The sequence below is a fragment of the Prinia subflava genome, chromosome 12 (genome assembly GCF_021018805.1).
Source record: "Prinia subflava isolate CZ2003 ecotype Zambia chromosome 12, Cam_Psub_1.2, whole genome shotgun sequence".
NCBI classification, from domain to species: Eukaryota; Metazoa; Chordata; class Aves; order Passeriformes; family Cisticolidae; genus Prinia; species Prinia subflava.
The window spans coordinates 2,333,260-2,357,867 of record NC_086258.1 but is presented as its reverse complement, the minus strand read 5'-3'; the positions used below and the strand labels follow the sequence as shown (position 1 = coordinate 2,357,867).

Sequence of the window (24,608 nt, the reverse complement as noted above, 5' to 3'; positions counted from 1 at the left end):
TCAGAGAGATCCCCCAGCCCCTGGCCCACTCCCACCAACTCCACAGGATACACCAGCGGGGAGGGGAGGGCAGGAGTTCCACATTCCCTGCTGGATCGGCCCTTCCACTGGGAAAAACACCTCCACCTCTCTCTTCTCTCCCACTTTGAGAGGGATAACCTCTGGGAAAAAAAAGTATTTGTTTTTTTCCAAGAGCATCCCAAAATTCTGGGCATCTTTCCTCTGTTCCAAATTTTTCCAGGCCAAATCTTTGATGCTTTCCCTCAGCTTCTCCTCCCAAGTACATTTTGCACCTGGGGCTGAGAGATTTTGGTGACAAGTTTCCACGGGTTTTTTGTTTGTTTCCATTTCCCTAAGGACTCAAACATGTCTGTGTGTTTGTGGCATGTTTATCTCCAGAAAAAGAAAGGGATTTCTCTTTGAAATGCTTTGCTAAATGGAAGACATTATTTTGTTATTATCATCGTCATATTATTGTTCCCAGCATCACTCCAGGGGTGTTGTTTGAAATTTATTTTTTATTTTTCTCACCGCAGAGCTGCTTCTAAAGAGCTGCAGGCAGAAAGAAAACCCACAGCTGCTTTGAGAGCTGGATTTTATCAATCTTGTACCAGTGACTGATACCATCTCAAATGCTTAAATTAACACAGGCTGCTGCAATATTCCAGATAGGAGCATTTCAGGGAATTCTGTTATTCCCAGGATTTTAGGGATGGATTAATTCAGCCAGAAGTTGGTTCACATCACCTTCAGTGGACAGCGAGGAGGCAAAACCATGAATTAAATCCCACCTTGCCCATGGCAGTTGTGGGTTCTTGCAAACAAAGTGGTGACAGCCACATTAAATCCCATTTTTAGAGACACTGAGGAGGGTGACAGGGCTGTAGGATTTGATGGAAAAATCCAACTGATGGAACAACAAAGAGTCTCCAGAAGCTCCTCTTTGGGATTATCAGCATTCAGCTGGCTCTGTGTGTCCATGTGGTTTAACTAAACCAGGAGCTGGGCCTGAGTCACGGCTCTCTACCCTGTCAGGATTCAGAGGTGGAGCAGGGAAAAGTCATTTCCTGGGAATGACTGATTTTCCAGCATTTGGGCTCCACAGGGAGGCTGCAGGCATTCCCTGGACTGGATGTTGGAACGGGGATGGGGAGCGGGGCTTACGGAAAGCAGAAAAATCATAGGAGAAATTCAGATTTTCCCAAGTATCACAAATAAGCTTGTCTGACTTTAATTTGGGAGACAGTAACTAGGCAGGGTTTATGCAGTCCCTGGCTGTAAAACCCTGCTCAAGACTCACTCACAGTGGAAAATAAAAGCAGCTTGGGGCACCTATTATAAAGCACAGGCAGGGGATGTAGAAGTAATTTATTCAGAGGCTGATGAGGTGCTGTTAGATATTCATGGCCCAACATGAGCAATAGAAGAAAACCTGAGCACGAAAAGCCTCGGAAAGATTAAAAATTACTCATTTTAATCTGTCACTCGAGCAAGGAAAATCTCCCTCAAAAGAAAATCGTGTTCAAAGAGAAGATGTTTTAAAGGCAGAGCCTGAGGTTTGTTCTCACAGCACAGCGAGCTGCTCTGAAGGGTTCGCAAAATGTCCCTTCTCCCATCAGCCTTGGAAGTTTGAATTTCCATTCTCTTGATGGAAAAGGGAAATTCTCATGGAACCCCACACTTTGGGTTATGTTGTTTTTTGTGATTATTTTACTTCTCTACCTCTCTTCAACTCAGAGGAGCTTTGTTAAATTCTGATGTTGCTACGTTGCTTTTTAAAGTTACATTTTTTATTAACTCAGTCTGGCTTAAGTCCATCTAGTTCTGAAAGATGTTCCATAGGTATATTTCATGTGCAGGGAAAAAAAAAACCCCACATGTGTAGTCAAGCTTTAAAAGCAGCTTGGTTTTGGATATTAAATTTTAGGTTAGCAGGACATTTACCAAGACAATTTTGCTTAGGACAGAGCAGTCAGCTCCTCCAGAAATCTGATTTTTAATGAGCAACAAAATGTTTAAAGAGGGGAGGGCAACATCCTTTTGAAAACATTATGTTGGATATGATTTTCTCCAACACTTAACTAATTTGGTGAAGGATCAGGCACAGCCCAGATTCCAATATCCCTAAAAACCACACCTAAAATATCAATCCTGTCCATCCACTTTTTGGTCAATTTAACTTAGAGGGTTTATTTGCATTCAGCATTTGCACTGAAGAAAAGCAGATCTAAAATACAAATCTCATTCCTCGATGTGACAGGAATTTTGACAGCTCAGAAAACGAAAAATTGCTGAGGAATATTTTACCAGAAAGGCAACATTTTGTGTGGTGGTGTTTTTTTGGTTTTTTTGTTTTTTTTGGTTTTTGTGTTTTGTTTTGGGGGGTTTTTTTTGGGTTTTTTGGGGGGGTTTTTTGGGTTTCTTTGGGGGTTTTTTGGGGGGTTTTTTGGGTTTTTTTTGTTGTTGTTTTTTGGTTTTTTGTGGTTTTTTTGGGTTTGTTTTGTTTTGTTTTGTTTTGTTTTTTGTGCAGAGTTGGGGGAGGAGCAGGGATTTGGCTCTGCTTAAAAAATTTCTGCCAGCCTAAAGCAGCCCAGCCACGCTCCGTGGCTCCCTGACAAAGGTGGGTGCTTTTCTCATTAGCGGGTGAAACGCTGCTAATTCTCATTAGCAAGTGAAACAATTTCCTCTCCTCTAATCACCGCGTCGACAAACCTGGGAGAGCGGGGCTGCCGAACATCCCCGTAATTGCTCGGGGCTAATTTAGCAGCAGATTAAACTGGTCAAGTCCCGCTGCCTGTTTCCAGGTCTCTCCTATTGTTTCTCACGAAAGGATTTGCAAACAACGATCCGAGTGGAAAATTTCTTTCCATTCTCCTGAAGGTTGGAAGGACCTGCATTGCTCTTCCTCTGGTTGTTTTCAAGAAAAAAGGCTCAAACCAGAAGCTAATCTTAATTTTTAAAGGCTAATTTCTCCGTGTTTGTTGCTCAAAGTCCTCTATGACATGAGAGAAGAACGTGGGGTATTATTTAAAGGCATAAATACAGAGCTGGGTTTGAGGGAGGGAGCACTAAAAGTGAAACTCGGTGGAAATACAGAGAGAGGAGAGAAAAAGAGAGAAATAGCAAAGATTTGTGAACCAGAAATATCCACAACTCTGGAAATAAGGGTTTGCCAAGAGTTCACAGTTATCAGCTGATTTCTTTAACTGATTTTACAAAATGAGAGCAATTCCCACAACCACTGACTGCAGACAGAAGTGTTACAGGGAGTTCCTGAAAAGAACTTGGCCAAAGAGTCACAAAAATCTTGGCTTCATCTTTGAATAAGCAGTGAATGGACTCAGCCTAAAACTGGGAGGATTTTCACGAGATTCCAACGCACAAATTTAGTTGGGTTTATTCTTTTCTTCCCACCCCCCGCCCGCTAGCTAAGAGAGGAAAAAGAGCAGGGACTGAACATTTCACTGAGAAATGCAGCCATGAACATTGCACATCCACTGCCAGGGTCCTGCCCCCTCTGCCGCTTATCCCTGGAATTCGGGAGGAGAAGGAACGGGAACTTACGAGAAGGCAAAAGCCACCAAGGCCCCACTGACCACAATGAAGTCCAGGATATTCCACAGGTCACGGAAGTAGGAGCCAGGGTGGAGCAGCAGCCCCAAGTCGATCATCTGCAGAGAAAAGCCAGGAAAAGGAAGAGTTTTATAAAACATGGCCCAAATCCACCCTGCCAAGGGGCAGCAGAAGGTTCTGGATCAAAGGACCCTTCACAAGTTGCTGAGATACTCGGCCAAGCTGCTCCTCTAACAGGCAAGAAAATTCCCAAAAATGAAGCTCAAATCAATAAACCACAACCAAAAGCTGTAGAAACAGAGCCCTCACTGCTCCCTAGCATTTTTTCCACACACATGCATTAATCCTGGTTTTATTGTCTTTTGCATCTTGCTCTGACATGAAAACCCAACTTCTGCCTTACGCCAACACTGAATCGTGACTTTATGGAACTGTGCTCTCTGGGAAGTTACTGCCCCACAGTCTTGGCAAAGCCTGTCACCCTACTGAGGAAAAGATAAATTCTCAGCATTTTGAAATGTGCCAAACCAAGAATGAGCTGTTATTAATATTCCTGCTCAGTGCCAAAGGAAAAGGGAAGAATCTGGAGTGTCTGAGGAAGGTCTGGCAGTTCCTGTTACCTTCCCAATCCTTATCCTCTTACACAGCCACAGCTCTTAAAGATATCCTGATTTTCTTCCATAAAATATGAGATTAAGGAAGCCAAGAGAGCTGCTGCATCTCATTGTGAGAGCTGTTCCCAAGTTAAAGCTCTTCCTCCTTCCCACCTCTGTCCCGCTCCAGCTTCTCACAAATAAATCTGAAAGAGGAGGTGAATTTTTCTGCTTGGAAAAGTTCTTACCTTGATCACCATCTCAAAGGTGAAGACTCCTGTAAATATATAATCCAGGTATTTCAGAGCCTAAGTGGGAAAGGGAGATGTGTGTTAGGGAAGGCCACACACTGAAATAACCTGCACAGGAGCAGGGTTAAATATCTAATGCAGCAATGGCCTGTCTGCTGGGGTGGACAAAAGTCATCTGCTGGGAGGGTTTCAGATAATTTAGGCACAAACCTGAATCATCTGATTGAAAGCAGCATTCTCCCAGTCCTTGCCACATTGCACCTAAAGCTGGCTCCAGTGCACCTGCATTTCTGGCAGGTTTAACGAGGCAAAAGGGGCATTTCAAAATGAAATGTTTGAATATCCTCTCCTAAGGAGTTTATCCAGCAGCCTTTCCCACTGCAGAACGGGCTGCCGGCTTCGCAGCTCCTCCAGCAAAGCCACAGCAGCCACACAACCCCTGATTCCCAAGCTCACCAACTCAGATGTGGCTGAAGCAGCAGAAAGGGCCAGGGATTTGAGCATTTTGATAGTGAAACAGAGATAATTGGGGTGTGTTACCAAGGACAGCTCTGTTACAAATGCATATTATTAAGATGGCTTTTTGCAAATATTGAAATGAATGCTATATGTATAATGTAGGAAGCTTTTACTGCATTTTCTTTTATTATTAACAGAGTTTAGAAATGTGATGAATGTGTATTTTCTTTTTAAGTTCTAACACAGTGTTAAAAGTAAAGACTTTTTTTGTAACATCTAAAACCAGTCAAACCAGAAGGTAGGGGGGGATCCTCCTGTATTCCTGAATTAACCAGATGAAGACAACCAAAGTGAACCAAAAAAGTGAAGATAACCAAGTGAACCAAAGCTACAAGAAGGAATTTATTGATCTCCTGGTATCAGAAGAATGAAACATAGGACGACAAAAAAGGCGCCAGCAAGAACTTTACCTACAAGGAGTAATAAAATGTTATTTTGGTGAAATAGGACAAGTTTGAGGGGGGAGACAAAACCAAGAGAAGATCTGAACTCAAAGGAATGTTTGAATAATGCATTAGGGTCTATTGAATATGTAACATACTGATCCTTTTAAACAAGGGTTCTAAAGGAGCAAGGTGTGCTCTCTGGCGTTTCGCCAGGCACTCTGGGCAAGAATTTTTGCTTTATTTCCGTCTCCTTATTGTCTTTTAATTTTTTTATTAAACTTAAAAATTTTCTAAGAAAGTGAATGTCCTAGGTTATGTAATCAAAAAAACCAAAAAGTGTATCCTATTTCATTTGTTGAAACCAGTTGGGGAGATGTTTTTCTCATCTCTTGTAACTCCAGGGGGAGGAGGGTTGATGCCTTCTGATCACAGCCCAGCTGTTAAACCAGGTGGGGCAGTGTTTGTGATCTCTGTCACCACTGCCCACCCTCGGGGATATCTTCTGTTCATGGGCCATTGAGGCTCACCAGTGACTGACACATTCCATCATCCATTGGGAGATGCTGCACCCAGGGGGAGGAGCCAACCATTCCTACCCAGATAAAAATGGGGACACAGGGACCCCAGGGATCCTCTTTTCCACTGGATTCCCAGAAGAAGACTGGACCCATCTCATCACCACTGAACCTGTCTGCAGGATCATCTCTACTCCAACAGAACCACATCTGTCACTCCAGGAGGATTTATTTGGACTGCTCCCAACACCCTGACCAACAGGGTGTCAGGTCATATCTCTGACTCTGTCATGACTCTGTCAGGGTTTTCTAAGACTTTTGTTTGTTTTTTGTACAATTACATTTGTATTTTTAACATTCCTAATAAAGAACTGTTATTCCTGTTCCCATACTTTAGCCTGAAAGCCCCTAATTTCAAAATTATAGTAACTTGGAGGGAGGGTGTTTACATTCGCCATTCCAAGGGGAGCTCCAACTTTCCCTGACAGACACCTGTCTTTCCAAACCAAGACAGTGAACCTCGTTTTTCACAGCTCTAATTCTGCATGGCCAGCAGAGTGCGGTACCCCACAGAGATGGGCACGGATGCACCGTGTGCTGGGAGCAGAAAAGCACCCGGATTCTGGGAATTTGGGGTGGCACTCACGTCATTCCTGGGAGACTCAGCTTGGACAGGGTCCTCTGCAGCCAGGGCGATGCTGCTGAGGGCGATGACGATCAGGATCACCATCTCGAAGTAGCGCAGGTTGACGATGTAGTGGAACAGGCGCCGGATCCTGCGGGGGCAGGAGCACAGGGGGGGTGTTGGATCATCCCTTTTTCTGACTCAGAGATGGGGGCAACTGAGAGGAGTTCTAAAAACTTTTATTCCACTTTCAGTCTCATGTGAAGGGTGAGACAGTACAGATGTTACAGTTCACGCCATCACAATCAGAAGCTATTTTCGTAATTACTGTACATTATAATTGTTTCTTGGCCTATCAGCTTTTGCCACACAATGCTGCTAGTGACTTAAAGCCAATCATCTGAAATTACCCTTCATGGGTCCTACTACAGTGCACCTTTCATAGTTCTGTTTCTCTAAAGTATCTAGTCTATTTGCAAGGCCATCTTTTGAAACTTGTTTTCAGTTCCATTTCTCTCTCAGCAATGTCTGTCCCATCCCATGGCCTTTCTCAGTCAGCATTTCTCATCTCCAAGTTTGCACACAGATGCACAGGACTGTGTGAGCTTCTGTCAGGCTTTGAGAATTCCCTACAAATCCATTTCCCATAGGAGGGGTAGGAATGCACCCCCCACACCCCAGCTGGTGTTTCCATATAGGGAAAGGTTTAAGACTCTCCCCTTGCTGTTCTAATCAGACAAAGGACCCAGAAACTTCTTTGCTGTCCTAACAGTAATTGGCTCAACGCCAAGACAAGAAACACTGATAGGTCTCTTTACCTGTTCCTCGAAAATGTAGCTATTCTCTGTTAAGCTGTTTACCAAAAAAACCCCATCTAAATCCTCCAATACTTAAGAGAGAGCACGAGGCTTTTTACTGCATTTTGGGGGTATTGTAGCAGGTGTGTGAGACCTGTCCCAACACTGTGAATGGCTTTGTTCTTCCGCTTTGTATTATTTTCTTCTTTCATTAAAACCTTTTTGCTTTTTCAAAACACACTCAATCATGTCATCTCACTCATTATTTTAAAGCATTTTCTATGAGGTGCTGGACACCCTCAAAGGTACTGAACCCTCACAGAGCTAAATACATCTGGCTCTTCAAGAAATTCAGTAGGGAGGGGTCACGGGGGCTGTGAGGGGGGAAAACTGCCACAAACCCAGCAGGAGCAGCACCTTTGGGAGTCCTGCTGAAATAATGGGAAGAAAATTAAAAAACAGGCTTTAGATTCCAGTTTGCAGCAGATCTGTGGTGAGAGTTAAATAAGGGAGTTCAACATCTCTGCACTGCTCTCTACTCCCTCTGCAAAGCAACAACATCCATTCATCTCTTGATCTCTTTATCTATTTATCTCCTATCTATTTATTTCTCTATCTATTTATCTCTCTACCCATCTGTCAAAAGAGCACTGAGAGCTTTCAAGCATCCACACTCAATTCTACAAATTATGTTTATGGCACTCCCCCTCCTTCTCCCTCTGAACTGCCAGGTTAATGCCCTGTGAGTTCAAAACAAGGTTTGGAATCATTTTAATGTCAAGTAATCCCTTTAAAATGTTGAGACTCTCAGCTGAATCTGCCTTTGTGGCTCTGAGTGTTCCTCCCACCAATCTCTCTCTGCCTGCACTTTACTCTAACTCACACTTTACAGCACAAATACTTTACAGGAATAGATTTGATTACTTCCACCTAATCTTTTTATTCCCAAATTGTGTCTGAGGAAAGTGGTAAATGCTCCCATTTCTAAGCAATCCAAAACTCTTCACAAATTGCAGCTAATAATTCCTTCTGACCACAATTCCCAAATCCTTACTCCACACAGAGCTCTGCATTTGCACCACATTTGTCAGCTGAATAAAGGACTTAGCCCGAGAATCAAATTATAGATTTAACTGCCCAACAACTTTGTTATCTTAGAATGTATTTCAGCTCCTCCATCCCATTTTCTCTAAGCAAATGTCTGAACAGTGAGAATTAAAGTCTATTTTTCACATCTACTTACATACTCCTTTTCTTTGGCTTGCTAATGGATTCAGAGTGGAAAGGAGTACAAATACCAGATCGAAAATAACTTGGAGAAAAGTGCTTTTGTGGACCCCTTAACTGTGCTTTTCAATCTGCCAGGAGAAGATGATCATCTCCATGCTCTGATAGGCCACAGAAGTGAAAAGCAACATTTCCAATCACATCTGTAGCCATAATTCCTGCATCAAACTCAATTCATCAAAGCAAGAACAAGCCCCTATTTTTAGCTTCTTGTCATTCATAACCAGCAGTGAGATGTGGAAGCATTTGTGAACCACCAGTGGGGCTTGAGAAATCACTGCACAGCCCCATGTGCTCTAACAGGGTGGTGACACTGGGGAACAAAAGGGATTTGTTTCTGCTTCCCTGAACTGTTTCTCCTCTGGCAGCACCCGGGTCATGGATCCCCAGCAGGGCTTGGAAGGGAGGTGGCAGCCCTGGAGTGGGGAAAAGCTGCTGACCCCAGAAGGAGCTCTCTGGAGGAGTTCCCAGCAGCCAGGGGGGATGCAGCTGGCTCTGCACCTTGTCCAGAGGAGCAAAAACAAGCTGCTGACATTCCTGGAGTTCGGGCTTTGTGTTGTTATTCTCCCTTGGCTTGCTGGTAACACATTTTTTCTCCCAGTGAACTTTGTTTTTTCCAATGGTCTTTCAACACAGCTTTTTTTCTGGGGCTAAATGTAAGGTGGAGGAAGCAAACAACAAAGCAATGGAAAGAACCCCCAGATCCTGGACTCTGAGGCTCAGATGGTCCTAACTGGGATGAGGGGAGAGAAAAGAAGCAGACACAGGAAACAAGGAAATTTTGCTGCTTCTCTGCCTGCCCAGCCCAGCCCTCAGCTCAGCCCTGGGCTCAGCACCTCTCACTCCCCACCCAGCCATGCTGCCTTGGCAGATCTTTCCCGGCTCGTTTTTGGTGGTCACTTCACAGCAAAAAGACCAGGTATCAGGGAAATACCATTTCCTTATCCATCCAGACACAGGCCAAACTCCACAATCCTAACTTGTCTCCCCAGGTCATGGTCCCAAGGCTGACAGAGCTCCAGGAGCCTTTGGACAAGCTGGGATGCCCAGGGTGGGGTTGTTGTGGTATCTGTGCAGGGCCAGGGGCTGGATCAGTGATCATGGTGGGTCCCTCCCAGCTCAGGAGGTTCTGGGATGCTGTTCAGCCTGCCCAGGGGCCGGGGTGCTTCCACCAGAGGGGCTTTTTGGATGTCAAATCTGAGAACTCGGAGCCTGTTTTGTTCCATGACTACACAGGAGGTCAGTCCTCAGCAGCAGGAGGAGAACTCATCCTTCCCTTAAATCCAGCTGCCAAAGAAGGGCCTGAGTTCCCCTTTGGTATCTGGGCACAGAGAAATTCCCAGATGTCCAAGTTTACCTGAGCCAGAGTGAAACCTCTGCTTCAAGGGGATCTCCAGAAGTTCCAACCACACTACCTTAAAATGCTGAAAATGACTCATAGCCCTTCATGCCACAATCATTCCAACCCCTCTCCCTGCTGGTCCTGCAGCCCTCCAGAGGGACAGATTCAGAATTTCCAGGCTTTGAGTCCAAAGCTCCCCAGGAGGCAGCGCTCCCTGAAGGGGAAGAAATGCCCCAATCCCAGCAGATCCCACAGGCTGCACTCCCAGCCTGGGAAAATGAAAAATATCCAGGTTTTCCCAGAAGTTCAAAGTTTGCAGTGATGCAAAGCCACTTTATGGAAAGAGCAGGAATTCCAGCTGAGGAACCTGCAGGAATTTGCTGGTATCCAAATAGTCCTCAACCTGTTATTCCTGATAAAATCCTAACAGTGCCTGTGCTCCCACTTTTTGGGATCTACATCAGCAGGGTCTGCCTAAAGCATTTTCTTTTCCCTGTCCTGGTAATTTATCCCTCCAGGAAAACGAATGGAACAACAGCATCTGGCCCACAGAAACAAGCTTTTCTTTTGCATCCCAATGTGTTTTCAGAGATGCAAATCCCACTCATGTTATTGTTTTGAAGCACCTGGAGCCCATAACTGGTGTTACAGGAACTTACGGATTTGTGGGGCTGAGGATGAACATGGAACTGTAAGGCAGGATTGGTTTAGGCCCATTTTTCGTCAAGTCATCGACGTCTTTCTTCTCCTCTGTCTTGCTCTCAAACTCCACGTTGTTCACTGGGAATGGGAATTCAGGGAGAACACAAAGGAGAGGGTTAAAAATGGATCTGCAGCCTTCCCACTGCCTGGAACAGCTGGAAATGCAAACAGTGCAGCTGGGAGAGCAAACAGCCTTTGGAAGAGCTGATTAAATGGGATGAACAATCACTGGGTCATTATCGCTCCGAATGAGGCAGCTCTGCCCCTCCACAGCTGATGAGTGTAGAGCAGGAGCTGCCAGGAAATGAAACCATGGGCTGATTTATCCCAGAGCTGCCAAACTGGGGCTGGAAAACACATCCCAAGGAGCACAGATCCTTAGGGGGAGGGATCAGCTGAGTATCCTTGAAAAAAAAAATAAAAAGGAAGTCTGACCAGCCTCGTAATTCGATGTTTTCTCCCATGGAGCAGGAGCAAAATTGGCTTTGGAACACGTAAGAGAGGAGATTCATGGATAAGGTTTAATAATCTGGGGGCTGAGACTGCTGAACTTCCCAAAAATAGGAAAAGAGACGTGAAAAGGACTTCCTGGACCCCCCGAGCTGTGCCTGCATCGTGCACCTCGGTTTGGTCAGTGTTCTCCATTGCAAAGGTGTGCAGCTCCATCCTGCAGCAGGTTTTGGGATCTCCTTCTCTGAGATTGTTCCCAACCAACCTCCAAAGGTTGGAAATTCTCCAATTCTCATCCTGATTTCACTTGCACAGGATTTATGGGATAATTTACTGGAGATAATTTCCCATCTATGAACTGGGTGACATTTTATGCTGCAAATTCTCTTCTTAGAGATGCATAAAGGCTCTTCTATTAATTCCCACGACCTTAAGTCCAACTATCCCTCTCTCTGGAATGTGTTCTGTGCAGGGCTGTTATTACTTTTTATTTTATTTTGCAAGAAAAATGACATTTCATTGTGTTTGAGTGACATGTTCAATAAACTCCTTATTGGATCTCCAATCAGATCCAGAGGAAATGGCCAGGAAAGGGAGAGGCTGATAAATTGTGATTGACAGGAACTCAGCATTGCAATATAGGAAAATTACCATTGAATAGGAGAAAAAAAAGGAGAAAGAAGAAGAAAAAAAATAAAATATAAATCTTGTGGCTGACAACAGAGTGAAAAAGCACAGAGTCCCTGCCAGATCTTGGCTGTGCCTCTTGGAAAGCAGAGTCCTGACAGCCTAAAATTTAATGTGGACCTCTTGGATTTCACACTGGGATTCTCCTCAGCTCTCCACACTTCTCCAGGCTGTTCCCACCTGCCAGGGATCAGCCCCAGGGTGGTGGAGACAGGCTGGTGGTGGCTGGGCACAAGGATTGTGGGATGATCTGTAAATCTCTGCTGATAGACCCAAGGCAGAGCTCTGGAGAGGGACAGGGAGGGTGGATCTGCTCCAGCTGTGATGCTGAGGATTGTAAAAAGCTCTGGAATGCCACAGGATCCCAAAGCAGCAGGATCACAGCTGGATGTTGCTCTCCCTGCTCCTTCACCTTTCCCAGGGTGTGGCCTGGGTGAGGCATGGGAATCCCCATTCTCCAGGGAATCCCAGGTGTTTTCCAGAGCCACCAGGCACCCAGGAAGCCTTGCTGAGTCCCTGCAGTCTGTGTGGCAGTCACAGATCCTCTGTCACCAGGGTCCCTGTCTGCCTCTCTCGAGGGTGGCAGCACCCAGGACAGCCCCCATCTCTCCTTGGAAATTCCAATTTCCCGGCAATTCCACAGCAGGGAAAGAGGGGACAAAGGCACTCACTTGGAATGACAGTGGTTTCCCCGGGAGGGGCAGTGATGGTGACAGGGATGTTCACAGTGGTGGTTTTGTCCAGGGGGGGCTGAATCATCCTCGTCACGTTCTTCTGGTTGTCGGCATCCTCGGGCTGCTCGGGCACCTTCTGCAGGTAAGTGCTGGGCAGGGTGTGCACAGGGACACTCCCAGGGCCACTGCCACTGCCACTGGCCTCCAGCTCACACTGGTTCTCCCTAGGAAAAAGCAGCATTTGTTCAATATGGCCTGGGAAAGGTTTGGGGAACGCATCCCTGACGCTGCACCTCGGGCTGGGTTTATTTCCTCCACGGAAATCCTTTGCAGGACAACTTCTGACAGCAAAATCTGGGATCTTTTTATCTCGCACCTGTCCAGTCCCAACATTAGGAGGGGACTGTGGCACTGGACATCCCTGGGGTCACTTTAATGATGCTCCCAAGGCAGGACCATGTAGCAGTGCCATGAACCACTCCCCAGTGGATGAAAGCTGCTCCCTAACGCTCTCCCCAGGCCTTATTTAAATGTGGTGATTCTCTTTTCCAGCTTGAAGCCTTTCTGGAACGTGGCTGGCAGCAGCTAAATGGCTCCTGCTGTCCTCTGCAGCAGCAGCTCTGCTCCAGTGAGGAGGAAAGTGAGCCCGTGCACATGAGCACGCTGAGCAGCAGGCAGAGTGTTTGGAAATTCAGCTGAAAGGAAGATAATTTAGACAGGAAAATTATTATCTCAGTGCCACTCACGGCTCTCCACGGTGACATGAACTCTATTCTAAAGAATCCCAGTGCAATTTCTTTTCCATCAGACTAATAAAGCTGAAAAGGCAATCTATCCTTCTTTATTAACTACTCCAAATGCTTCACCAGGGCTGTTTTTCTCACTTGACTTACATAAGAATTAAAGCAAATGGGGGCTATCGTTGCACTTAATGGAAGAGGCCACGTGCTGGAACAACTGGTGGTGCAGCTGAAGGCTCCCCATTAAAAATGAAAATCAAAGGGCTGTTAGCAAGGCTGGATGAAATTTAAAAATATGTCTCTCAGGAGCTTCCTTCAGAAGCTGGGAAATTCTCTGCTCCACTTGGTGTCCTACAAGGTCTGTTGGTGTTTACAGCAAGGATATTTCCTGCCTTAAATTTGAGCTGTTTTATGAACCAAAATCGTCTTTGGGAGCCTCTGTCACTGCTGACTGAGGCAAGACAGAACTGCAGGTTGTGTTGGGAGCTGGTGTGGGGACAGGGACAGCAGGGACTGCCATGGGAGGGTGATAAGGGATTTTCTGGAACACATCTGGGGCTCTGTGACCCCTGAACCAACCCGGGCAGGGCCTGGCAGCACCCACTCACTTGGGCTGGTGATTCCGGTGCTCCTTCTCGCCGGCCTCCCCCTCCTTGTCCCCACCGTCCTTCTCCACGGACTCGTAGGTGGACAGCGCCCTGTTCCTGACCCGGTGCCGCCGGTGGGGCTCCTCTCCGTTGTCCCCCTTGGCCCCGGGCTCTCCCTCCCTGTTCCCGGAGCGGGACCCTCCGCGGTGCCGGGAGCGCCGCTCGCCGCGGCCGCCGTTGGCGGTGCCGTTGCCCTCCTTGCCCGGCCGGTCGGACGAGTGCCGGTGGCCGCGGTGCCTGCGGTGCTCCTTCTCGGCCCCTTCCTCCACCGAGCCCCGCCGGTGGTGTCTCTTCCCCCCTTCCTGCCCCCTGTTACGTTCGCTCTTCCCTTCCTTGCTGCCCCCTTCCACCTCCTTGCTGCGGCTCCGGTGCTGCCTGTGCCGCTCCTCCTTGTTGCCCGTCGCGGTTTCGCCGCCCTCGTCCTTGGTCACGTCTCCCTTCTCCTGCTCTCCCAGCTTCTCCTTCTCCCGATGCCGGTGGTGCTTCCGTGGCGCCTCGGCGCCGTCAGCGGAGGTGGGTTTGGGGTGCTCCACCACCTCCTGCACATCCACGGGGCTCAGCTTGGTGATGTTGTTCCTGCCCTCGCCGCGGGGCTCCACCACCAGCGGCCGGTCCAGGTGCGTTTTCATGTCGGGCCGGATGTGCAGGGTGGTGGCGTAGCGCACCCGCTCCTCGGGGTCCAGCTCGTTGTACAGGGCCTCGCAGCTGGCTCGGAAGTTGTGCATCCGGATCTGGCTCGTCCTCTGCTCCCAAACCGACTTGGATTTGGAGGAATTCTGCTGCTTGCTGAGGGCGGGAGAAATGGGAGAGGTCAGCACCTGACTTGGCGCCAATTCCCCAAATACAAACCAAATTAAAAAAGGAGGGAATTTTCAGCCGAGGTGGGGAATTAGAAGGTCGAACCAAAGGAGTAACAGGGATGGAGAGAGAACATGAGCAGGGAAAGCCAGCAGGATCATCCGTGTTAGTTTGCCCACACACTATGAGATCAGCCCTCTGGAAAGGAGTTATCTGCATTTCGGAAATGTGGAAGCCTCGGGAACAGTCTGAAGGATTAAAACGTCAGCACACAAAAATCACACACCCCAGCCAGAGCTTTGGAACAGCCCACAAAGCTTCCCAAAATTAGCAGCACTTTTCTCCTCACCTGGAAATATCTGGATGAGGAAATTAGCGGTGAGCAAGAGAAGTTAGATTAGCAGGAGAAGCAAGGAAAATGAAGCCTGTCCCTGAGGATCCAAGCCTGCCATCAGCCCCCTCCCCTTCCAGCCAGCCCCAGGAGTTGTTTTCCAGTTGTGCTGCCCTGCTGGATCATGGAACAGGTCTAAAACTGCTCTAAATCCACAGCATCCAGGTGAGCATGCACCAGCCAACCCACACATCACTGGAGAATGGAAAGTACAAGTAAGAAAGGAAAACTGTCCTGTGCACCAGGTAAAGAGCCCAGAGAGTGGGAGAGTCACACACAGATCCATAAAAGATCCTGAGCTGGGAGGGTCCCACCAGGATCACCCAACCCAGCCCCTGTCCCTGCACAGACCCCACCAACCCCACCCTGGGCATCCCTGGCAGCGCTGTCCAAAGGCTCCTGGAGCTGTGGCAGCCTCGGGGCCGTGCCCATTCCCTGGGGAGCCTGGGCAGTGCCAGCACCTCTGGGGGAAGAACCTTTCCCTGCTCTGCAGCCTGAGCCTGCCCTGGCCCAGCTCCAGCCTGCCCTGGGTGCTGTCCCTGTCCCAGAGCAGAGCTGGAGCTGCCCCTCGGGAGGAGCTGCAGCCCCGGGGAGCTCTGCCCTCAGGCTGCTCCAGCTGGACAATCCCAGGGCCCTCAGCTGCTCCTCATGGGCCCCTCCAGACCCTTCCCCATCCCAGTATCCCAAGATGAAAATGAGATGAGAACACCTGCAGACCTCCTGTCACCTCTTTGTGACAAGCACATCTCCTCTGGCACAGCCTGAATGCTCTGATTTTTCAGCACAACACTTGGGTTCTCACCACCACTTTCAAAGTGACCACAAACCCAACCAGGGTTTGGAGGTTGTGAAGGGAAGACTTTTTGTTTTCCTCCTAAAAACTGCAAGTCAAACTCTGCCTTTCACTGGCTGCCAGGGCAAGTTCTGGATTTAACTTCGTGGAGGCTCAGCACCTATTTTTCCTAAATGAAACTTTTTCTAGCAAAACCAGGAAAGGCATTTTGCTCCTCCCAGTCTGCTCTGACATCTCCATTCCCCACACCTCAGCCTGAGCTGTGCAGCTGGAAGGAGCAGAGCCCACATGGGAGGCAAACACAACTTCCTTACGCATTTTCTGGGCTCCCCTGGCAGTGAAAAAAAGCAGCTTTTGCGTGTTCTGGTGCTGACTGGGACTGTCTGGCTCTGTCACTATGCACAGACCCCGGGGAGGTGACATCCAGCCATGCTCATGTGGCACAGTGGGAGCTGTCAGAGGAGTTTTGTGTCGCTGGGCTCTGCTGGGGAATCACTTCTTTACTGAGGTGCTGCTGCCTGGAGCTGCTAAAGAAGCCAAAATGCACTAAAAACCCTCATGAGAGCACCCAGGCAGATGTGAAGAAACCTCATTTAATCCCAAAATCAGGGCTGATCACCAAAATTAAATATCTACATCCTCTTGCCAAGTTCTGGACTCATTTTCCAGCAGCTGAGTCCTCCATTTGCACCACAGCAGGTGAACAAGTGATAAAAATCACAGTTCTAAATGTAAATAATACCAGAAGGTCCTGGAGATATGGTTTAGAGCCCTGCTCACCCCAGATCCCACACTCAAGGGAGGAAAGGCTCCTCCTGAGGGAGAGCCCCCTCCAAGCTGGCACAAGGATGGACAGCCCCATCACAGTGGGCACTCACCACTTTCTTTGGTTCAAAATTATGAAAAATTAAAATATTCTCCCTCATCAGCAGCTTTCCTTGGTTTGAGGGGGAATGAGGAAGGTGCAGAGCCTCTGACTGCCCAGCCCTGCTGCCCTGTCCAAGGATTTCCCATGGGAAATGGGAAAAAGCAAAAGCTGTGCACAGCAAAGCTCTGCACAGCTCTGCACAGGCAGCAGAAGTGGAGCTGCCTGGGATGGGCACCCCGGGATGTCCTGCACAGCCTCTGGGATGGGAGCTCTGCCACACTCCAGGTTTTAGCTCTGCTAAACCCAGCTGGGCTACAAATCCCTTCAAACCCAGGCTCAGGGAAAGCTCAGGGATTTTCTGTGCCTGAGTGCTGCCACAAACACCTCTGTTCTTGGGGAATATTCCTCACTCCAAAATGAAAGCCCTGGGGTGGGGACCGGCCTCTGTCCAGTGCTTTGGGCAGCACTGAGGGGATCATCAGCTTTAATGATTAATTAGAAAAATGTCTTTGTGCTGAAACTTCCAGTTTATCTACAACCCAAGAGCAGAGGGAGCAGCACAACCACCCCCTGCTCCATCCTGTGCCCCACTGCCATGGGACAGGAACCAGCAGGGCTGGGACACGAAGCCTCAGTGTCCCTGCAGTGACTCCCCAGAGCAAAACATTGAGAAAATCATCAGGCAGCTCCCATGGGCACAGCCTGTTGGAACCCTGGAGGCTGAGAATTTCAGGCTCTGTGCTAAAAGGCACTGACCCTCAAGCAAGCTCTGCATTTGGCCTGGGGCCGTGGAACAGGCTTCCAAAATTGAATGATGGCACTGGGGTTGCGGGTGTGTAGTTTGAATGGTATTGTGTGATCTCACAGGGTGAAAACTTAGAATTTAAGGTTTTAGTATTTAGTATTTAAAGTTTAAGTATATAGTATTTATATGGGGTAAGATGGAGGATTTAAGGCATTGTCTAAGCCCTTCTTCTTCACCTTCTTCTTCATGGTTTTGGGTGGTTTTTTTCTAATTGGGTGAAAAAGGGCTGAATTGTGGACTTTGGGTGGTCAATTATTGGGTTAAAAGTATAAATAATAGAGGTCTCATCTCGTTATTGGGTAATTAATGCTTGAAAGTCTTTGGAAAGAGTTAGAGATCCTCCATTTTCTAAGTTGCTAGTTAGAGCTCACAACTCGTGAGGCTGTACTATAGATAAGAATTAATAAACACTGAGTCCAAACACAACACTGCGACTCCTGTGTCTAAATCCCAGTTCTAACACGGAGAAAAGAAGATGAAAACCTGACAACAGCCTGTCCCTCGCTGCCTGTGCTGAGCCCATCCCAGCCAAGAGGGAAAACAAATCCCCTCAATCAGGCTGGATGTGGTGAGGAGGAAGGTTGGGATTCAGGGCTGCTCCTCAGCCCAGCTCTGACACGAGCTGTGTCACTGCAGGAGGGGTTTGGCACTTGTGTTACACCAGGAACATAAATCAGCTTTTAAATGATCTCTGAGCTGCTCCACTGCCCATCACTCAGGGCTAAGTGAGAGGTGCTGCCAGGGAAGTGCCCCCCTGAGAACCTGCAGGAAGCAGGCAGTGCATACATCAGCCCTGCTCAGATCCCTGTGCAAAACAGGCACTGCCATTCCAACCTGGAATTTCCCAGCACCTGGAAATGAGCTCCATCCTTAATGCTGACACAAGTCACGGAGGCAAGTGCCAAACCTCCAGCACAAATTCACCCGCGGGCTCTGGGCACCCACAGCTCCAGAGCAGGAGCTGCAGAGGCACTGCCTGCACAGCCATTCCTCTTTCCACAGGGAAAACTCTCCAAATTTTTTTTTAAAAAAGGCAAATCAGGCTATTTATGAAGCAGTAAAAACCCAGTCAGGAAAACGCAGTGCCTGTGAGCTCAATTCCATCTCCAGAGCAGTGAGGAGCATCCCAAATCCTCTCATCCCAAAAACACCAGTCAGGAGCCAGAGCCAGGGCACAGGGGCTGCTGTGGGAATGGGGGCAAAGCCCGGGAGCAGCATGGGGACAGCGCTGGGAATTCCAGAGGCAGAGCAGCAGCAGGAAGTGCCAGCTGCTTGTCCAGCTGGGTTTATCCAACCCCAGCTCTCTCCAAGTCCCCACAGCTCCTGAGCTCGGGATTTGTGGCAGCTCCTCCTCTCCTGGTGCTCTCTGGGCATGGGGACAGCCTGGGAGCTGATTTATGGCACCCCTTAAAACAAAGCCCAGCTGCCTGCCCAGGAGGAGATGCAGCGACAGGGGGGGTTTAGAGGAGATGGAGAAACATCAGTGGGGCAAAAATTAATTTCTCTGCTTCCTCCCTCGTTTGGTGCAGTGAATTCTGCCCAAATCTGGGCAGGCACAGCCCAGCTACAGCACAAGCAGGGCAGGACTTCTCTGAACTGATCAAAAAGAGGATTTGTAATAACAAATATTTACTCCACAAAAAAAAAGAACTCACAAAAAACATAAAGCCAACTGAACCCTGCTCACTGCTGGTTGCTTAAAACCTTCCTGAAGCCATTAAGGGAATTGCCCTGTAAATCACTCCTGACCTGCTGCCAACACTGCTGGTAATTCATTGCTTTGTTCCCCATCCCTATTTTCAGGAATATTTGGAACTCTTTGAAGGCTTTGCTCCATCCCCAGATCCTCCAGGCTGGAAATGTTGTAGATACCACAGCTGGTACCAGCTCCACTGCTTTGCCTTGGATTAAGACAGCAACAGACAACTCCTGCCTGTGGCTGGAAAGAAAACCCTGCAATTCCTGGAGAATCAAATAAAATTCATATTAATGAATCAATGACTAATATTGGTATAAATAAAAACGGCAACCACTGTGTGGTTTGTTCAAGAAAGGGAAGTGTATTTTTAGTCAGATTCTAATCTTAGGGTGCTCCTTAATGATTCAAGATTTTGTTCCCATAACCTTTGAAATCACTGCTGCACTTCATGGAAATCCTTAAAATTTTGCTGCAGTAAATAATGAATGAAAGCAGCCCATGGAAAGATAATAATTAAATGTTAAAAATAACCACACATTACACGGTGGCTGTGAAATGCTGTGTTCCAGATAAAAGGGAATCTGTCGTTAAAATGCAACAAAACCTCTCCACTTAAATCGTATTTTCTGTTCATGAGCTTGGGGTTCATGAACTCCACATTTCCATTTTCCACTTGGAAAACACAATGGGATATTTCACTTTGGGGTTGGCGTGCACAAAGCCCAGTGTGTTATCTCTGAGAGTTGCTAAAACAATTCTGTCTCAGCTGAACTCAGCAGTGGTGTTTAAATAAATGTGTTTTGCCAGTGACCCTGGAGTTGGTGCTTGAATGCTTCAGCTCCTTTTTTATCCTTCTGACTCCATCTCCTTCCCGAGCTCCCTTGGGAGATGCTCTGAGCATTCCCACGGAGCTGCAGCATCACAGACAACAGAACCAAGGTGCAGAAAACACTTTCCTAAGTGTTATTATCTCTGAGGGGAACAATTATCTTGGTTTGAGATAATTATTCTCCAAAATTATCCTTGAATCCCTCCAAAATTATTCTTGAATTTGATTTTGGTGTTAGAAATTACAGTTTATAGATAATAAAGCAATCTGTGCAACTCTGAAGGGACACAAAGCTCAGACCTATTCCTGCTGAGAACAGAGCCAGAGTTTTCTGCTTGCTGAGGAAAGACGAGGGGTGCAGGGGACTGCAAACCCCAAATCTGCACTGGATGAGGGGTGCAGGGGCTGCAAACCCCAAATCTGCACTGGATGAGGGCTGCAAACCCCAAATCTGCACTGGATGAGGGGTGCAAACCCCAGAATTGCACAGAATGAGGGCTGCAAACCCCAGAGCTGCAGCCCCTTCAATGATTTTGCTGCTGCTGGGGAATCCTGGCTGTTGGCTCCTCGTGGGAGCAGCAGGGAGGTCCCACACCCAATCCTGGATTTTGGTTTGATGCTCTGATCCACTCTGGTGAAAGCTCAGCCAGGCCAAAGCTTCCTGCTCTGAACAGAGCCCAGCTTTTCCTGCTTTCTGCTGGAGTTTTCCCCACCAGAGGGATTTCACCCAGCCACAGCTCAGCACCCTTCATGCTGCTCCCTATTTCTCTAATAAGAGGAATTTTCTCATTGTTTTCAGTACATCCCATCCCAGTCCCAGGAATATAAACCTGGGGGTTTGCTTTATGCACATCCTGATCCTCTGAAAATGCCAGGAAATATTCCTTCTGTCTGAAGTGATTTTGCTGTCCTTAGGCACCAGATCCCTCTGCAGACCTCAGGCTCTGGTTGGTATTTCAGTTATGAATTGTGATCAAATAATTCCATGCTCAGTAATGAAAAGAGGGGTGAGAAAGTTAAAAGCAGAATTTTAAAAAAGGAAGTTTAAAGCCTGATTGCTATGGCTTGATTGAGCAAAGAACACAGTGGGATTAAATGTGTGGAACCATTAAATTCTCCTAAACCCCAGGCAAAATATGTTTTATTTACATTGTATTTGCTTTAAATTATTTCTTTCCCCTGAAGTGTTGAAGCCCCCACTCTCCAGAAGATGCTCTGGCTAATGGCCCAGACCAAAATCCCACCCTAAACTCCGAACTTCTGATAAAAAACAAGACAAAACATCAGGGAATGAAGGCCCAGCCCCTTTTGTGCACTCTCAGGGTGGAGATAAAGAAAGCCCAGACAGTGAATACACAAAACAAGTGATAAAGATCAAGAATAATTTGCCTTCTGGGATGGCAAATGACAAATTCATCCTGGGAGAAGATATTGGAGATCTCTCATTTCCCTATCCTCATATCCCTCATTTTCTCATTTCCCCATAACTCTATCAGCCTGTCTGGAGCTGGGGAGGGGAGGGGACAGATAAGGGGACTGGGAAAGGGAAGGGGACTGGGAAGGGAAGGGGACTGGGAAAGGAAACTGAGTTTTAATCTGGAAAAAAATATCAATGGCAGGTGCAGGAGTTCAGCACTTTCATTTTGTAGAACTGGTTTTCCCTTTATTTCCTACTCTAGAATTTGCCTTAAGAACATGGAATTTGTCATGTCCAAGCAAGGACTGGCAGCTCTGCAACCTAATAAAAATAAACAATAAACAGCAATACAAAGAAAACCTCAAGTTGCTGGTTTGGATTTCATCAGCCATTGCAATTTAAGGATTCAGCTGAAAATTCAATGCCCCACAACTCTTAAAACTGTTGGGAAAATCCAGCACAAATATTCCCTTGGCTGTGTGTCATCACCTATGTACATATGAATTAATTGCCAAATTCAGTGTGTATTTTAGATAAATCTACTTAAAGAAATAGAGCAGATCTTTATTTAATTCCCTCTGCTCAGTGAATGAAAAATGTATTTTTTCCATGCTGGAATTGTGGAACAGATTTGTGACAGCAACAAAGGCTGGAATTATCACAAGAAAATGACTCAAGTTGAGATTATTTTAATTTTTTAAAGAAAATGTCTCCTGTATTTTGCCTCTAACTTCTTCCTATTTAGAAATTTATAGATTTTTTTTTTATTTAGATCTTTAAAAAAATAAACAGAGGACACAGGGAAAACTCAACCCTCCGTATCTCAAAAGATTTTGGGACAAGTTTTGTTCTTCCAGAACAAATGACCATGGCGGATCCTGGTTCTCACTGATATTAAAGGCGCTGTTTGAGCAAGAAAGGGAATTAAAGGCACAGAGATTTCTGCAACTTCTGAAGCCTTTCTTGATCAGTGAGTTACTGATTCAATTTCCAGCTGTGCTCAAGAATTAGCCCGTTTATCAGAGTAATTACAGCACAACAGAGTCCCACAGGGGCATCTTGAGCTTATCCCAATATTCCCCAGGGAATGGGAGCCCACAGCACCTGCCTGGCCCTAAGAGGGGTTGGTCCAGTTGTGTGATTTGAATTAAAAAAAAAAAAAAAAAAAAAAAAAAAAAAAAAAAAAAAAAAAAAAAAAAGATGACCCAAAACCCACTTCTAACCACAACATTTACACTGAATAAACGAAACCTTCAGCTGTCTGCACACTGCACGGTGGCCCTGATGCTCTGGGGTGGTTGTACCTTTACATATCTCACATTATTATGCGGTTCAATAGTTTATTGATTTTTTTGTTTCTGGAGGGTTTCTGGAGGTTTTTGGGGAAATGCTCCTTAATACTCTCTGAGGAAAAAAAGCACATTCAGTTCATCCATCTCTGCACCTTTCTGCCTGTCGAAACTCCCATCAGCCTGGAAATACATTGGAAGAAATGATCCAAAAGGTGACTAAATCTAATTTATTTCCCTAATTTTCACTGCCCCAACCCCGTGAGCCATCAGGCCTGGGCACTGACAGGTCACACCTACTTTGGGCAGTCACAACAGCTCAGTCTTGCACACTTGAAGTTAAACTCATACAAAGCATCAAGGTATTTTAAATCCCAACTTGTCCAAGATCCACCATTGCACAAGGAGCCCCAAAACACCCAGGGAAATATCAGAGAGGAAAAGCTGCTGGAAAACCTCCCTGGCTTGACAGTACCTTGGTCCCTGCTGTGGGGCCAGGACAAACCCCCAGGCTGGAATTGCACTTACTTGAGTCTCCAAAAGCATTAAAGAAGAAAGACAAGGTCACACAGTTAAAGGACAACCCAAAGGACACTCACGGGGGTGGGACAGGAGCTGATGAGGAGGTTTTGGGTTAGTCAGCAGCAGTAATGATGTTTTTACCAACCTGCTCGGTGTCAAAGCACACCCTGACTCACAGCACAGGCAGCAGGATTGGATTGGAGGAAGCACATGGAGTTAGAGAGAGTTTTCCACTGTGTTTGCTCAACTCCAGCTGCAGAGGAGTTGCCAAGTGCCTCATTTGGACAAAATCTGTCGCTTTAAGCTGCAGCTCGAGAAGGTCAGAGAGCAAAGACATAACCAGGTTTTTAAGAGGTTTCCAATTTAGTCTCACTCGGACCCCATTTCCGTAATTCTTTTGAAGTCCTCCTCCAGTTTTCCCTCCAAGAGGGCTCTCCTGGTTCTCCCACTGAACCCAGAGTGCAAACACTGTGGAACATCAAAGCCAACAGCCCAGCACAGAATAAACACAGAGAACAGAAAGAAATACAAATGAGAACAAGACAAACCATCAAACGAGGGGAGAAAAGAGAACAGTTCAGGAGAAATGATGGAAAGGAATTCAGGGAGAGAAATGGAGGAAGGAAGAGGGGGAAAAATCACAGTCAATGTATGAAACACAAGAGTTGCTCACAAACCACAAGCATCAAATGACAATGACACCTTCCAGTCCTTTCTCTGGATGTTGGTCTGGAGGCTTTCCACAATGATGGGAATGAGATTGGGGGGAAAAAAAACCACAGGGAGAGTGAAGGCACCAGAAGGGGAAGGTTTATAGAGCTCTAAATGAGGAATCCATTGAGTGAATATCGTAACAGAGAGCAACTCACGGTGAATTTACGCTGGAGACTGACGAGCTGCGAGATACAGTACCTCGAGTTTGCTTTACAAAACTGCACATGCAAAAAAAACAAAACAAACAAAGAAAACAAAAAGTGAGAAAAGAAAAAGCCAAAAAACCAACAAAAAAGAAAAACAACCCACAAAAAATAAAGGAAAAAAAAAACCAAACCACAAACCAAAGGAGCAGAGAAACCATAGAAGACATCAGGAGGAGACTCGTACAGGCTGTGTCCCATCGGATGCAGACAGCGAGGAGACCCCAGGGCTGTGGAAGCCACGGACACACCACCCTCTGGAGAACGGGGACACAGCCAAAGAGCCCAGAACGGAACCAAAAGGGATCCAAAAGGAAAAGGTGACCAAAAGGCACACAGTGATCTCGGGGCTCCACGGCTCCGTGGTACTCACACCGCCAAGGTCCTGCAGGAGCCACGGGGGGACTGTGCTGCAAATCCTTTCCAAGTGGAGCAGGATGCTAATTCCTGCTCTTGGCACCAGGAGGAGGACCTTGGGCTCCAAAATCCACC

General features: G+C 47.0%; 1 protein-coding gene across 2 annotated transcripts in view; it reads right to left on the bottom strand.

The window, feature by feature from the left end:
- CACNA1B (calcium voltage-gated channel subunit alpha1 B) overlaps window positions 1-24,608 on the bottom strand; it is a 296,467-nt gene that overhangs the window by 64,444 nt on the left and 207,415 nt on the right. The window contains exons 19-25 of one of the 2 annotated variants that reach the window (XM_063409328.1): window positions 24,069-24,131; window positions 13,750-14,574; window positions 12,399-12,625; window positions 10,548-10,668; window positions 6,484-6,613; window positions 4,415-4,474; window positions 3,565-3,671 (exon numbers count right to left, since the gene is read on the bottom strand). In XM_063409328.1, coding sequence (XP_063265398.1) covers window positions 3,565-3,671; window positions 4,415-4,474; window positions 6,484-6,613; window positions 10,548-10,668; window positions 12,399-12,625; window positions 13,750-14,574; window positions 24,069-24,131 — 1,533 coding nt within the window. The remainder of the gene's footprint in view (window positions 1-3,564; window positions 3,672-4,414; window positions 4,475-6,483; window positions 6,614-10,547; window positions 10,669-12,398; window positions 12,626-13,749; window positions 14,575-24,068; window positions 24,132-24,608) is intronic. The other variant, XM_063409330.1, reaches the window with a different exon arrangement.